The 16749-nt window shown below is 41.6% G+C and overlaps 1 protein-coding gene across 8 annotated transcripts in view; it reads right to left on the bottom strand.

Moving 5' to 3' along the window:
- The window catches only part of LOC124143308 (probable Na(+)/H(+) antiporter nhx-9), a 97658-nt gene that overhangs the window by 44696 nt on the left and 36213 nt on the right, over positions 1-16749 (bottom strand). For all 8 annotated transcript variants that reach the window (XR_007217750.1, XR_007217749.1, XM_048380440.1 and 5 more), the window contains exons 7-9: positions 12293-12363; positions 8855-9070; positions 8071-8215 (exon numbers count right to left, since the gene is read on the bottom strand). Coding sequence is in view for 6 of the 8 variants with exons in the window: in XM_048380440.1 (XP_048236397.1) it covers positions 8071-8215; positions 8855-9070; positions 12293-12363 (432 nt within the window). In the remaining 2 variants the exon portion in view is untranslated. The remainder of the gene's footprint in view (positions 1-8070; positions 8216-8854; positions 9071-12292; positions 12364-16749) is intronic.

Consider the following 16749-nt stretch of genomic DNA (forward strand, 5'->3'; position numbering starts at 1 on the left):
AGAAAATTGAGTACCTAAGACGATGAAAAAAAAAATCTTTGGCAAAATTGAAAATATTGACATATGGACTGTTAATCCTATGTTTTTGTTTGAGTGATTCAGAGAATAACTTAGGCTGCATTCTTCTCAGCTTTATAGGGGTGAAGTGGTAGCACCACCTTGTGGTATGGCATGGGTTAAACTCGCCATTGTTTGATTCCACACTTGGGCATTATGTCTGTATCATTTATACATGTGGCCAAAAAATAAATTCACTACAACTTGAAAGTTGCAATTTTTTAATGTAAGATCTACAAACATGGGCCCCGTTGCACAAAGTGATCTTAACGCTATGACTATCATAAGCCAATGTTAAAGTAAGGGAGTTTCGATCACCATAGCGCTTAGATCGCTTTGTGCAACGGGGCCTTGGTTTCTGGACATGGCAGCTTCACTCTTGAAACTGATGCTAGTGGCTGGTGATGGGCCCTGTATACATGACTTACATGACTTACATGACTTACAAGGGTAGGTTTCTAAGTTTGGTTGTTTGAAAGTCAGCATGTGACATGGTAATTCATGAAAAACATGTGCTGGAATAGAAACGCATTTGTCAGGATTCCTGAGGTACAGACAGAGTGGACCTGGGTCAGGAAGCTCTGGAAACAATGACATGGATTCGGTGACTGTTTTTTTTGTAACAGAGTAGAGTATGGACTGACAAAGCAGATGGTAACAGTGTAGAGTATGGACTGACACTGACAAAGCAGATGGTAACAGTGTAGAGTATGGACTGACAAAGCAGACGGTAACAGTGTAGAGTATGGGCTGACACTGACAAAGCAGATGGTAACAGTGTAGAGTATGGACTGACAAAGCAGATGGTAACAGTGTAGAGTATGGACTGACACTGACAAAGCAGATGGTAACAGTGTAGAGTATGGACTGACAAAGCAGATGGTAACAGTGTAGAGTATGGACTGACACTGACAAAGCAGATGGTAACAGTGTAGAGTATGGACTGACACTGACAAAGCAGATGGTAACAGTGTAGAGTATGGACTGACAAAGCAGATGGTAACAGTGTAGAGTATGGACTGACACTGACAAAGCAGATGGTAACAGTGTAGAGTATGGACTGACAAAGCAGATGGTAACACAGTAGGGTATGGACTGACCAAGCAGATGGTAACAGTGTAGAGTATGGACTGACACTGACAAAGCAGATGGTAACAGTGTAGAGTATGGACTGACAAAGCAGATGGTAACAGTGTAGAGTATGGACTGACACTGACAAAGCAGATGGTAACAGTGTAGAGTATGGACTGACAAAGCAGATGGTAACACAGTAGGGTATGGACTGACCAAGCAGATGGCAACACAGTAGAGTATGGACTGACACTGACAAAGCAGATGGTAACAGTGTAGAGTATGGACTGACAAAGCAGATGGTAACAGTGTAGAGTATGGACTGACACTGACAAAGCAGATGGTAACAGTGTAGGGTATGGACTGACCAAGCAGATGGTAACAGTGTAGGGTATGGACTGACAAAGCAGATGGTAACACAGTAGAGTATGGACTGACCAAGCAGATGGCAACACAGTAGAGTATGGACTGACCAAGCAGATGGTAACACAGTAGAGTATGGACTGACCAAGCAGATGGCAACACAGTAGGGTATGGACTGACAAAGTAGATGGTAACACAGTAGAGTATGGACTGACCAAGCAGATGGCAACACAGTAGAGTATGGACTGACCAAGCAGATGGCAACACAGTAGAGTATGGACTGACCAAGCAGATGGCAACACAGTAGGGTATGGACTGACAAAGTAGATGGTAACACAGTAGAGTATGGACTGACCAAGCAGATGGTAACACAGTAGGGTATGGACTGACAAAGTAGATGGCAACACAGTAGGGTATGGACTGACAAAGTAGATGGTAACACAGTAGAGTATGGACTGACCAAGCAGATGGCAACACAGTAGGGTATGGACTGACAAAGTAGATGGCAACACAGTAGGGTATGGACTGACAAAGTAGATGGTAACACAGTAGAGTATGGACTGACCAAGCAGATGGCAACACAGTAGGGTATGGACTGACAAAGTAGATGGCAACACAGTAGGGTATGGACTGACAAAGTAGATGGTAACACAGTAGAGTATGTACTGACCAAGCAGATGGCAACACAGTAGAGTATGGACTGACCAAGCAGATGGCAACACAGTGGAGTATGGACTGACCAAGCAGATGGCAACACAGTAGAGTATGGACTGACCAAGCAGATGGCAACACAGTGGAGTATGGACTGACCAAGCAGATGGCAACACAGTAGGGTATGGACTGACCAAGCAGATGGTAACACAGTAGGGTATGGACTGACAAAGTAGATGGTAACACAGTAGGGTATGGACTGACAAAGCAGATGGTAACACAGTAGAGTATGGACTGACAAAGTAGATGGTAACACAGTGGAGTATGGACTGACCAAGCAGATGGCAACACAGTAGGGTATGGACTGACAAAGTAGATGGCAACACAGTAGAGTATGGACTGACCAAGCAGATGGTAACACAGTAGGGTATGGACTGACAAAGCAGATGGTAACACAGTAGAGTATGGACTGACCAAGCAGATGGCAACACAGTAGGGTATGGACTGACCAAGTAGATGGCAACACAGTAGAGTATGGACTGACAAAGTAGATGGTAACACAGTAGGGTATGGACTGACCAAGCAGATGGTAACACAGTAGGGTATGGACTGACCAAGCAGATGGTAACACAGTAGGGTATGGACTGACCAAGCAGATGGTAACACAGTAGGGTATGGACTGACCAAGCAGATGGTAACACAGTAGGGTATGGACTGACCAAGCAGATGGTAACACAGTAGGGTATGGACTGACAAAGTGGATGGTAACACAGTAGGGTATGGATTGGCAAAGCAGATGGTAACAGTGTAGAGTATGGACTGACACTGACAAAGCAGATGGTAACAGTGTAGAGTATGGACTGACAAAGCAGATGGTAACACAGTAGGGTATGGACTGACCAAGCAGATGGTAACAGTGTAGAGTATGGACTGACACTGACAAAGCAGATGGCAACACAGTAGGGTATGGACTGACAAAGCAGATGGTAACACAGTAGGGTATGGACTGACCAAGCAGATGGTAACAGTGTAGAGTATGGACTGACACTGACAAAGCAGATGGTAACAGTGTAGAGTATGGACTGACAAAGCAGATGGTAACAGTGTAGAGTATGGACTGACAAAGCAGATGGTAACAGTGTAGAGTATGGACTGACACTGACAAAGCAGATGGTAACAGTGTAGGGTATGGACTGACCAAGCAGATGGTAACAGTGTAGGGTATGGACTGACAAAGCAGATGGTAACACAGTAGAGTATGGACTGACCAAGCAGATGGCAACACAGTAGGGTATGGACTGACCAAGTAGATGGCAACACAGTAGAGTATGGACTGACAAAGTAGATGGTAACACAGTAGGGTATGGACTGACCAAGCAGATGGTAACACAGTAGGGTATGGACTGACCAAGCAGATGGTAACACAGTAGGGTATGGACTGACCAAGCAGATGGTAACACAGTAGGGTATGGACTGACAAAGTAGATGGCAACACAGTAGGGTATGGACTGACAAAGTAGATGGTAACACAGTAGAGTATGGACTGTCCAAGCAGATGGCAACACAGTAGGGTATGGACTGACAAAGTAGATGGCAACACAGTAGGGTATGGACTGACAAAGTAGATGGTAACACAGTAGAGTATGGACTGACCAAGCAGATGGCAACACAGTAGGGTATGGACTGACAAAGTAGATGGCAACACAGTAGGGTATGGACTGACAAAGTAGATGGCAACACAGTAGAGTATGGACTGACAAAGTAGATGGTAACACAGTAGGGTATGGACTGACCAAGCAGATGGTAACACAGTAGGGTATGGACTGACCAAGCAGATGGTAACACAGTAGGGTATGGACTGACCAAGCAGATGGTAACACAGTAGGGTATGGACTGACAAAGTAGATGGTAACACAGTAGGGTATGGACTGACCAAGCAGATGGTAACACAGTAGGGTATGGACTGACCAAGCAGATGGTAACACAGTAGGGTATGGACTGACCAAGCAGATGGTAACACAGTAGGGTATGGACTGACCAAGCAGATGGTAACACAGTAGGGTATGGACTGACCAAGCAGATGGTAACACAGTAGGGTATGGACTGACCAAGCAGATGGCAACACAGTAGGGTATGGACTGACCAAGCAGATGGTAACACAGTAGGGTATGGACTGACAAAGTAGATGGTAACACAGTAGGGTATGGACTGACAAAGCAGATGGTAACACAGTAGAGTATGGACTGACAAAGTAGATGGTAACACAGTGGAGTATGGACTGACCAAGCAGATGGCAACACAGTAGGGTATGGACTGACAAAGTAGATGGCAACACAGTAGAGTATGGACTGACCAAGCAGATGGTAACACAGTAGGGTATGGACTGACAAAGCAGATGGTTACACAGTAGAGTATGGACTGACCAAGCAGATGGCAACACAGTAGGGTATGGACTGACCAAGTAGATGGCAACACAGTAGAGTATGGACTGACAAAGTAGATGGTAACACAGTAGGGTATGGACTGACCAAGCAGATGGTAACACAGTAGGGTATGGACTGACCAAGCAGATGGTAACACAGTAGGGTATGGACTGACCAAGCAGATGGTAACACAGTAGGGTATGGACTGACCAAGCAGATGGTAACACAGTAGGGTATGGACTGACCAAGCAGATGGTAACACAGTAGGGTATGGACTGACCAAGCAGATGGTAACACAGTAGGGTATGGACTGACAAAGTGGATGGTAACACAGTAGGGTATGGATTGGCAAAGCAGATGGTAACAGTGTAGGGTATGGACTGACAAAGTAGATGGTAACACAGTAGGGTATGGACTGACAAAGTAGATGGCAACACAGTAGGGTATGGACTGACAAAGTAGATGGTAACAGTGTAGGGTATGGACTGACAAAGCAGATGGCAACACAGTAGGGTATGGACTGACAAAGTAGATGGTAACAGTGTAGGGTATGGACTGACAAAGCAGATGGTAACAGTGTAGGGTATGGACTGACAAAGTAGATGGTAACACAGTAGGGTATGGACTGACAAAGTAGATGGTAACAGTGTAGGGTATGGACTGACAAAGCAGATGGTAACAGTGTAGGGTATGGGCTGACAAAGTAGATGGTAACACAGTAGGGTATGGACTGACACAGTAGGGTATGGACTGATAAAGCAGATGGTAACAGTGTAGGGTATGGACTGACAAAGCAGATGGTAACAGTGTAGGGTATGGACTGACAAAGTAGATGGTAACACAGTAGGGTATGGACTGACAAAGTAGATGGTAACACAGTAGGGTATGGACTGACAAAGCAGATGGTAACAGAGTAGAGTTTGGACTGACAAAGTAGATGGCAACACAGTAGGGTATGGACTGACAAAGTAGATGGTAACACAGTAGAGTATGGACTGTCCAAGCAGATGGCAACACAGTAGGGTATGGACTGACAAAGTAGATGGCAACACAGTAGGGTATGGACTGACAAAGTAGATGGTAACACAGTAGAGTATGGACTGACCAAGCAGATGGCAACACAGTAGGGTATGGACTGACAAAGTAGATGGCAACACAGTAGGGTATGGACTGACCAAGTAGATGGCAACACAGTAGAGTATGGACTGACAAAGTAGATGGTAACACAGTAGGGTATGGACTGACCAAGCAGATGGTAACACAGTAGGGTATGGACTGACCAAGCAGATGGTAACACAGTAGGGTATGGACTGACCAAGCAGATGGTAACACAGTAGGGTATGGACTGACAAAGTAGATGGTAACACAGTAGGGTATGGACTGACCAAGCAGATGGTAACACAGTAGGGTATGGACTGACCAAGCAGATGGTAACACAGTAGGGTATGGACTGACCAAGCAGATGGTAACACAGTAGGGTATGGACTGACCAAGCAGATGGTAACACAGTAGGGTATGGACTGACCAAGCAGATGGTAACACAGTAGGGTATGGACTGACAAAGTGGATGGTAACACAGTAGGGTATGGATTGGCAAAGCAGATGGTAACAGTGTAGGGTATGGACTGACAAAGTAGATGGTAACACAGTAGGGTATGGACTGACAAAGTAGATGGCAACACAGTAGGGTATGGACTGACAAAGTAGATGGTAACAGTGTAGGGTATGGACTGACAAAGCAGATGGCAACACAGTAGGGTATGGACTGACAAAGTAGATGGTAACAGTGTAGGGTATGGACTGACAAAGCAGATGGTAACAGTGTAGGGTATGGACTGACAAAGTAGATGGTAACACAGTAGGGTATGGACTGACAAAGCAGATGGCAACACAGTAGGGTATGGACTGACAAAGTAGATGGTAACACAGTAGAGTATGGACTGACCAAGCAGATGGTAACACAGTAGGGTATGGACTGACAAAGTAGATGGCAACACAGTAGGGTATGGACTGACAAAGTAGATGGTAACACAGTAGAGTATGGACTGACCAAGCAGATGGCAACACAGTAGGGTATGGACTGACAAAGTAGATGGCAACACAGTAGGGTATGGACTGACAAAGTAGATGGTAACACAGTAGAGTATGGACTGACCAAGCAGATGGCAACACAGTAGGGTATGGACTGACAAAGTAGATGGCAACACAGTAGGGTATGGACTGACAAAGTAGATGGTAACACAGTAGAGTATGGACTGACCAAGCAGATGGCAACACAGTAGAGTATGGACTGACCAAGCAGATGGCAACACAGTAGAGTATGGACTGACCAAGCAGATGGCAACACAGTAGGGTATGGACTGACCAAGCAGATGGTAACACAGTAGGGTATGGACTGACAAAGTAGATGGTAACACAGTAGGGTATGGACTGACAAAGCAGATGGTAACACAGTAGAGTATGGACTGACAAAGTAGATGGTAACACAGTGGAGTATGGACTGACCAAGCAGATGTCAACACAGTAGGGTATGGACTGACAAAGTAGATGGCAACACAGTAGAGTATGGACTGACCAAGCAGATGGTAACACAGTAGGGTATGGACTGACAAAGCAGATGGTTACACAGTAGAGTATGGACTGACCAAGCAGATGGCAACACAGTAGGGTATGGACTGACCAAGTAGATGGCAACACAGTAGAGTATGGAATGACCAAGCAGATGGTAACACAGTAGGGTATGGACTGACCAAGCAGATGGTAACACAGTAGGGTATGGACTGACCAAGCAGATGGTAACACAGTAGAGTATGGACTGACCAAGCAGATGGTAACACAGTAGGGTATGGACTGACCAAGCAGATGGTAACACAGTAGGGTATGGACTGACAAAGTGGATGGTAACACAGTAGGGTATGGATTGGCAAAGCAGATGGTAACAGTGTAGGGTATGGACTGACAAAGTAGATGGTAACACAGTAGGGTATGGACTGACAAAGTAGATGGCAACACAGTAGGGTATGGACTGACAAAGTAGATGGTAACAGTGTAGGGTATGGACTGACAAAGCAGATGGCAACACAGTAGGGTATGGACTGACAAAGTAGATGGTAACAGTGTAGGGTATGGACTGACAAAGCAGATGGTAACAGTGTAGGGTATGGACTGACAAAGTAGATGGTAACACAGTAGGGTATGGACTGACAAAGCAGATGGTAACAGTGTAGGGTATGGACTGACAAAGCAGATGGTAACAGTGTAGGGTATGGACTGACAAAGTAGATGGTAACACAGTAGGGTATGGACTGACACAGTAGGGTATGGACTGATAAAGCAGATGGTAACAGTGTAGGGTATGGACTGACAAAGCAGATGGTAACAGTGTAGGGTATGGACTGACAAAGTAGATGGTAACACAGTAGGGTATGGACTGACAAAGTAGATGGTAACACAGTAGGGTATGGACTGACAAAGCAGATGGTAACAGAGTAGAGTTTGGACTGACCGTCTTGCGCGTCCTGAACATGGAGTCCTCTAGCACGTGGTGAATGTGTCCCGCGTCTGCGAGCTTCTCGGTGTAGATGGCATCCACGGACTGCATGTCCAGCACAGTCTTGCCGGTGTCCACTGGGGGTTCACTGTCCACTGTGCTGAAATTATGAGTAGTGAATGATTATGTTTGTTTGTTGTTTAACGCCGTACTCAGCAATATTCCAGCTGTATGACTGCGGTCTGTAAATAATCGTGTCAGGCGCAGATGCTCCAGTGATTGGCATCATGAGCTTTGGTCTACACAATTAGGATACAAAGTGATGCATCAACCAATTCAGTGAGCCTGACCACCCGATCCTGTTAGTCGCTTCTTATGACAAGCATAGTCGCCTATGGGTTGCTGAAGACCCATTCTACTCCGAATCTTCACAGGTAGAGTGATAATGATGAAATGGCTTTGTTCAGTTGAGCTAAATTGTTTCAGATGCGTGAGTGAGTATTAAGTACTAAGCAATGTTCCATCAATATCACGGCCAGGGATGACAGAAATGGATTTCACACAGTGTAGCCAAGTGAGGAATCAAACTTGGTTCTTCGTGACATGACGAACGCTTCAACCACTATGCCACCCTATAACCATGGTTACAGAGGAGATGTAAAACGTGAACATTAATGACAGATGACGGCTAGAAGTTTCAAAGACACTTTAATCGTGAAACATCATATCAAGTGTCAAGAAACGCTTATGCTTTTTGTGTAAATCTCAAACATGATCTTTGGTAACCATGGCAACTCACTTGACAGACTCTGCAACGGAGTAGGACCTGATGACCTTGGCTAGGGAGGGTTCAGCAGGGATGGAGACGGGGGAGAAGTTGCCGTGAGTCTCGATGTGGTCGATGGCGTCACGCAGGTTCAGTTTGGTGAACACTTGGAAGATTTTTGTCTCTCTTGTCTTTGGTTTCTCTCTCAGCAGCAAAGGTTTGATGTACTTGGTGTTGTAGTGCTCAAACCTGGGGGTACAGTGTATCGAGTAATGTTCCACACGCAAAATCCATCTGAACATTGTCCACCACACGCAACATCCATCTGAACATTGTCCACACGCAACATCCATCTTAACATTGTCCACACGCAACATCCATCTGAACACACGCAACATCCATTGGAACATTGTCCTCACGCAACATCCATCTGCACATTGTACACACGCAACATCCATCTGCACATTGTACACACGCAACATCCATCTAAACATTGTCCACACACAACATCCATCTGAACATTGTCCACCACACGCAACATCCATCTGAACATTGTTACACGCAACATCCATCTGAACATTGTCCACCACACGCAACATCCATCTGAACATTGTTACACGCAACATCCATCTGAACATTGTCCACACGCAACATCCATCTGAACATTGTCCCCAGGCAACATCCATCTGAACACACACAACATCCATCTGAACACACACAACATCCATCTGAACATTGTCCACCACACGCAACATCCATCTGCACATTGACCACCACATGCAACATCCATCTGAACATTGTCCACACGCAACATCCATCTGCACATTGTCCACACGCAACATCCATCTGAACATTGTCCACACGCAACATCCATCTGAACATTGTCCACACGCAACATCCATCTGTACATTGTACACACGCAACATCCATCTGAACATTGTCCACACACAACATCCATCTGAACACATGCAACATCCATCTGAACATTGTCCACCACACGCAACATCCATCTGCACATTGACCACCACATGCAACATCCATCTGAACATTGTCCACACGCAACATCCATCTGAACATTGTCCACACGCAACATCCATCTGAACATTGTCCACCACACGCAACATCCATCTGAACATTGTTACACGCAACATCCATCTGAACATTGTCCACCACACGCAATATCCATCTGAACATTGACCACCACATGCAACATCCATCTGAACATTGTCCACCACACGCAATATCCATCTGAACATTGACCACCACATGCAACATCCATCTGAACATTGTCCACATGCAACATCCATCTGAACACTGTCCACACGCAACATCCATCTGAACATTGTCCACACGCAACATCCATCTGAACATTGTCCACCACACACAATATCCATCTGAACATTGTCCACCACACACAATATCCATCTGAACATTGTCCACACACAATATCCATCTGAACATTGTCCACACACAATATCCATCTGTCCATACACAATATCATTTGAACATTGTCCACACACAATATCCATCTGAACACACACAATATCATTTGAACATTGTCCACACACAATATCAATCTGAACATTGTCCACACACAATATCAATATCCATCTGAACATTGTCCACACACAATATCCATCTGAACACACACAATATCCATCTGAACATTGTCCACACACAATATCCATCTGAACACACACAATATCATTTGAACATTGTCCACACACAATATCCATCTGAACATTGTCCACACACAATATCCATCTGAACACAGACAATATCCATCTGAACACACACAATATCCATCTGAACATTGTCCACACACAATATCCATCTGAACACACACAATATCATTTGAACATTGTCCACACACAATATCCATCTGAACACACACAATATCATTTGAACATTGTCCACACACAATATCCATCTGAACACACACAATATCCATCTGAACATTGTCCACACACAATATCCATCTGAACACACACAATATCCATCTGAACACACACAATATCCATCTGAACATTGTCCACACACAATATCAATATCCATCTGAACATTGTCCACACACAATATCCATCTGAACACACACAATATCCATCTGAACATTGTCCACACACAATATCCATCTGAACACACACAATATCCATCTGAACACACACAATATCCATCTGAACACACACAATATCATCTGAACATTGTCCACCACACAATATCCATCTGAACACACACAATATCCATCTGAACACACACAATATCCATCTGAACACACACAATATCATTTGAACATTGTCCACACACAATATCAATATGAACATTGTCCACACACAATATCAATATCCATCTGAACATTGTCCACACACAATATCTATCTGAACACACACAATATCCATCTGATCACACACAATATCCATCTGAACACACACAATATCATTTGAACATTGTCCACCACACGATATCCATCTGAACATTGTCCACACACAATATCCATCTGAACACACACAATATCATTTGAACATTGTCCACCACACGATATCCATCTGAACATTGTCCACACACAATATCCATCTGAACACACACAATATCCATCTGAACACACACAATATCCATCTGAACACACACAATATCCATCTGAACATTGTCCACACACAACATCCATCTGAACACACACAATATCCATCTGAACACACACAATATCCATCTGAACACACACAATATCATTTGAACATTGTCCACAAACAATATCCATCTGAACATTGTCCACCACACACAATATCCATCTGAACATTGTCCACACACAATATCCATCTGAACATTGTCCACACACAATATCCATCTGAACACACACAATATCCATCTGAACACGCACAATATCCATCTGAACATGTTCAAAACACAATACAGTAAACTATGTTTATAACAACCATGCTTATAAGAAAGTGGTGGACATAATAAACTGTTTTTTTGTCCAGGCCATTTGCTGTGTAAATGCTTATAACGAAAAACGGCTATCACCAACTAAAACTAGTGGTCCCTTTGAGCTCGTTATAATTGTAGTTTACAGGAAATATCTGACATTGTTCCAAACACAATATGTCTAAAGATATCCAGCTATGTTGCCAGCACAATATCTATATGCACATTTCAATGTGTAACCAAGGAGTTACACTTTTGTTATCATTAAACAATATGTCGCAAGACTAACCACGGGTCCAGGTAGTCCTGTGGGTACCCGGGTCCTACTCACGACCACCCCAACCCGAGTTACCCATCCCAAGCCTAATATCTACCTTTGATCTAAACACAATATATCTATACATAGCTAACTTATCAACACAAAATATAAGTTTCAAACAGACTGTATAAACAAATCAATTACTTATTAGTTTTAAAATTACCAAATCAAATTCAAATATTTCAACAAAAACAAGTGAATAACATGCCAAGTTTTCCACCAGCAATACTTACTTATCTCGGATGGAGTTATGGCCTGTTCTGCCCACCACGTCCTCGATCCCGGCCATCAGGTGGTCAATAAACTGAAACGTCAGTCAAAGCTTTGTGACAAAATCTTTTGAACATGTTTACAAAAATACATTTGTGGTTTGGTCAGTGAGAGACTCAGTATGATTTTATGCCACTTTTAGCAATATTCAAGCAATATCATGGCGCGGGACACCAGAAATGGGCCTCACACCTTGTAGCCATCTTGGGAATCGAACCCGAGTCTTCGGCATGTCGAGCGAACCACCCATTCTCACGAAGAATGTACAATTACAGTTTGGAAACTTGAAAAAATAAAGTCTCAGCTTTCACCATGAAATGATATTTTATTCGTAGAACGAACATTAAAACACAAGTATATAAAATTTTGGCACTCGAGCTTTGCCAATAACAAAGTTATTAACTATTTATGCCACTAACCCATAAAACAGGATGTAATCTACGTGACCACCATATGTCTATAAAATAATGTAAATGTTAAGTGATTGCAATTCTGTTTTCCTGTTTATCATGACTTTGTAGAAAACCATCACGTTATTAATTGTTCACAAGTAAGGTATGCCAATCTTGTTTAACAATGATGGAGCTGACCTTTAAACAATAAAGTGATTTTTAGACGGTTGTTTTCAACAAAACCTGTTAATGATTTCTACATGCCTTAATATTCAGGAAAACAAAGTCAACCTATGATCGTATGTATCTATACGTTCATCAACAAAGAATAACATGACAGAAAATCTAAACAATAAAGTAATACATTTTTGCAAGATAACAAATACTAATTCAGTCACGTAGATTACATAATACTATACAAACAAACAAACAAATTTACAATGGAGCTTCCAGACTTGTAACAATGATTCAGGTATGTAATCATTTCTTGTTATTGTCTTCTTAAGAAACATAAAGAAGTTTTAAAGTGAAAACCTTTTAAAAAAACAAAATCTAATAATATCAAGGAAAATCTTCCTGATTTTTAATTTGAATTAAGAATATTCAATAAAATAAACTACATCGTGGTGTTTAAATAACATGGATGATATTTTTGTTCATACATTCTGGAAATACTTTGTACCTCAATAGTCAAACTAACGCTTACAGTTAAATACAACATCAGAAACTGCTCTGATATGATTTTAGTAATGTACGTTACATAAATTGTAATCTACGTTACCTTCATGAATATTGTGATTTCAGCAAGACTAACAAGGATAGACTAAGTATTTACTCTTCAATGTAAACTGTCATCATTACATCTGGCAACTAGGGTGTGAAAATGTCCACCAACAAACACATAATGACACAGATCAGGTAACAAATATGTTCTTCACAGAAAATGTGTAAGCTACGTTACCACCAGTAATAAGCAGCAAACATTATAAAAAACTGTATATACTGAAACACTATTGGAAAATTATTTATCTGGAGAGAAAACTTGATCAACAAATCTATTGATTTCCTTTTAGATCATGTGAATTTTGATGTCAATGGCCTTCAAAACATTAGTATTGTTTATTCAAGCAACAAACATATCATCACTGCCATGCACTTATAACACTAAAAAACGTAAAAAAGGCAAGTGATTTATATTTCAATAATGCTTGATTTTATGTAAATTCTGACCTATTAATCTTTCAAAAGAAAAATATATACATATTCACACCTTTTTAATTCAGAAAATCTGTAAAAACGTACACAGTTTTTACCTGTCTTGAAATCACCTGTTTTGACTGGAAACATGTGGTAAACAAGGGGAACAACTGCTGACTGGTGGGAATTAGCACTTATGCCTTCTCAGTGTTGGCATAAAGTGTAGACTTAATGTTCCTGTAATTAACTCCCTTTTTTATTTCAAGATGTCACGTAGCTTACATCACGTAGCTTACATCACCTGGCTTACATCTCGATCTATAAAACACCCTCAACACACGTGGAATATATTTACAATCTTGTTTCTCACTTTGACAAGCAGACAGCACTTAGGCAACATGAGCATAATCCCTGTACCATAATCGGGAGACCAGTTTTTATGTATCGGCAGTAACGTAGCTTACAAGCTTAACTCAACTCTCAAAAATGGTGCTATTTTCGTGACATAAAGTGCTTATACATATAACCGGATGCCTGTCACCACTTTGGCTCACCAACGTGTGTATTCGTGATGTCTTATGAAAAAATATATTGTTTTTATATCTCAAAATGACAGTTGCTGTTTCAAACAGAAATAAAGTAACGTAGCTTACCTGAAAACTGGCGACACGTTTTTAACAAGCATAACTTCGTCATTAAATAAGATAGCTCTGTGAAATTTGGCATTCTAGTGCATGATATATCAGAGTTACTGAAAAACCAAGAATAACTTGCTTAAACATAAGGACATTTAACCAATCACAATCGTTTCATGATTGATATTAAAATCGACAATCACATTATACTAAAATGTTGCTATTATGACCGATGCTGCAAAAATATGGTTTGGAAAGCAACCAAAATGTCAGTGTAATATCTTTCCTAATACCATTCCCAACATTTACTTTCTCTGTCAAGTTAATTTAATGCAAAATATACGGCTAGTGGCTAAGCGACAGGTTAAATTTGAAATTGTACATTCTTCGTGAGAATGGGTGGAACGCTTTAACCACTAGGCTACCCCACCGCCCCTGTTTGGTCAAGGTTTGAAATAAAAGCACTGTTGCAACACTGATATCAGTAATATTAATTATAACAACCATGTTTATTTCTACCTGATAATTGCACACAAGACATACTCATCGTTACAATTACAATCATTACCCTGGTGAAAGCATCAGAGTACTTTGTGTTCTCAGCTCCCTGAGGAGTGTACAACCCAATCGGCCCTACAGACACTAGATGGTTCTGCATACAGGGACGAGTCAGGTTTTTCACCAATGAGTGCTCTAGAAGTGCAGGGCTTGATGTAAGGAACTAAATTAAACATGCACCATGTGCATGTTGACATGAAAACCCAGCTGCACCTGACAAAACCAGGTTTCATCCTGGTCTCATAAATTTATGAAAGTTGAAACATGGGCCGGTCTGCTACCTGTGTCACATTAATTAATGACATGTTACTGTAAAACGGATGTGTGCATATGATCTTGAAGTACCAAGTTTGATGACGTCAAGCCCACAAATGCACAACAAATTACACCTGACACAGATATTTGTAATGTGGTATGGTAAATAAAAGATAGAGGTATTGAGTGTATTGGCAAGGAAGGGTGAGGCTGACACAAATTTGAATAAATTTTTACTTGCACTTGGTGCCTTGCTTGACAATGTTATAAGTATCCATATCGAAACACCGCTTTACAGTAAATAAAGAAGTTGTTATCCGTAACTTTTGTCTACTTTGTCACTTGGTGCATGTTGACATAAACATGAGGTTGCATGTTTCAATAAAAGGTTGCACTGGTGCATGTTTTGTATAGTCTTTGAAAGGCAGTTAGAAGTGATACACATAAGGAAGAGAAGTTATGGATGTCAACTTCTTTGTTATGAGGAACAAAACGTTTCGGAGTATATGCTTACTCCTTCATATATATATGAGTATATGCTTCAGGTGATTCTATGAGGCAGAGAACATACATATGTACCTGTAAGGACAACAAAAGTAACAAGATAACAAAGGTGGACACTTAACAAGGGAAGCCAACAGATAATTGGCGCAGACAGGTGATTAGCAAAGGACAAATAGAAGCCTATACTATACTCCGAAACGTTGTGTTCCTCAACATAAAGAAGCTGACATCCATAAATTCTCTTCCTTATGTTTTAGCTAAGTCAAGCCATGAGGTGTAATGGTACGGTGGGCTCGTGATACAACATGTATCCTGATACTATGAGAGCGATGCAATATGTATCATGATACTAAGGGAGTGATACAATATGTATCATGATACTAAGGGAGTGATACAATATGTATCATGATACTAAGGGAGTGATACAATATGTATCATGATACTAAGGGAGTGACACAATATGTATCCTGATACCATGAGAGCGATGCAATATGTATCATGATACTAAGGGAGTGATACAATATGTATCATGATACTAAGGGAGTGATACAATATGTATCATGATACTAAGGGAGTGACACAATATGTATCATGATACTAAGGGAGTGATACAATATGTATCATGATACTAAGGGAACAATACAATATGTATCATGATACTAAGGGAGTGACACAATATGTATCATGATACTAAGGGAGTGATACAATATGTATCATGATAATAAGGGAGTGACACAATATGTATCATGATACTAAGGGAGTGACACAATATGTATCATGATACTAAGGGAGTGATACAATATGTATCATGATACTAAGGGAGTGATACAATATGTATCATGATACTAAGGGAGTGACACAATATGTATCATGATACTA

This window comes from Haliotis rufescens, unplaced genomic scaffold (genome assembly GCF_023055435.1).
Source record: "Haliotis rufescens isolate VD_foot unplaced genomic scaffold, xgHalRufe1.0.p SCAF_30, whole genome shotgun sequence".
NCBI lineage: Eukaryota > Metazoa > Mollusca > Gastropoda > Lepetellida > Haliotidae > Haliotis > Haliotis rufescens.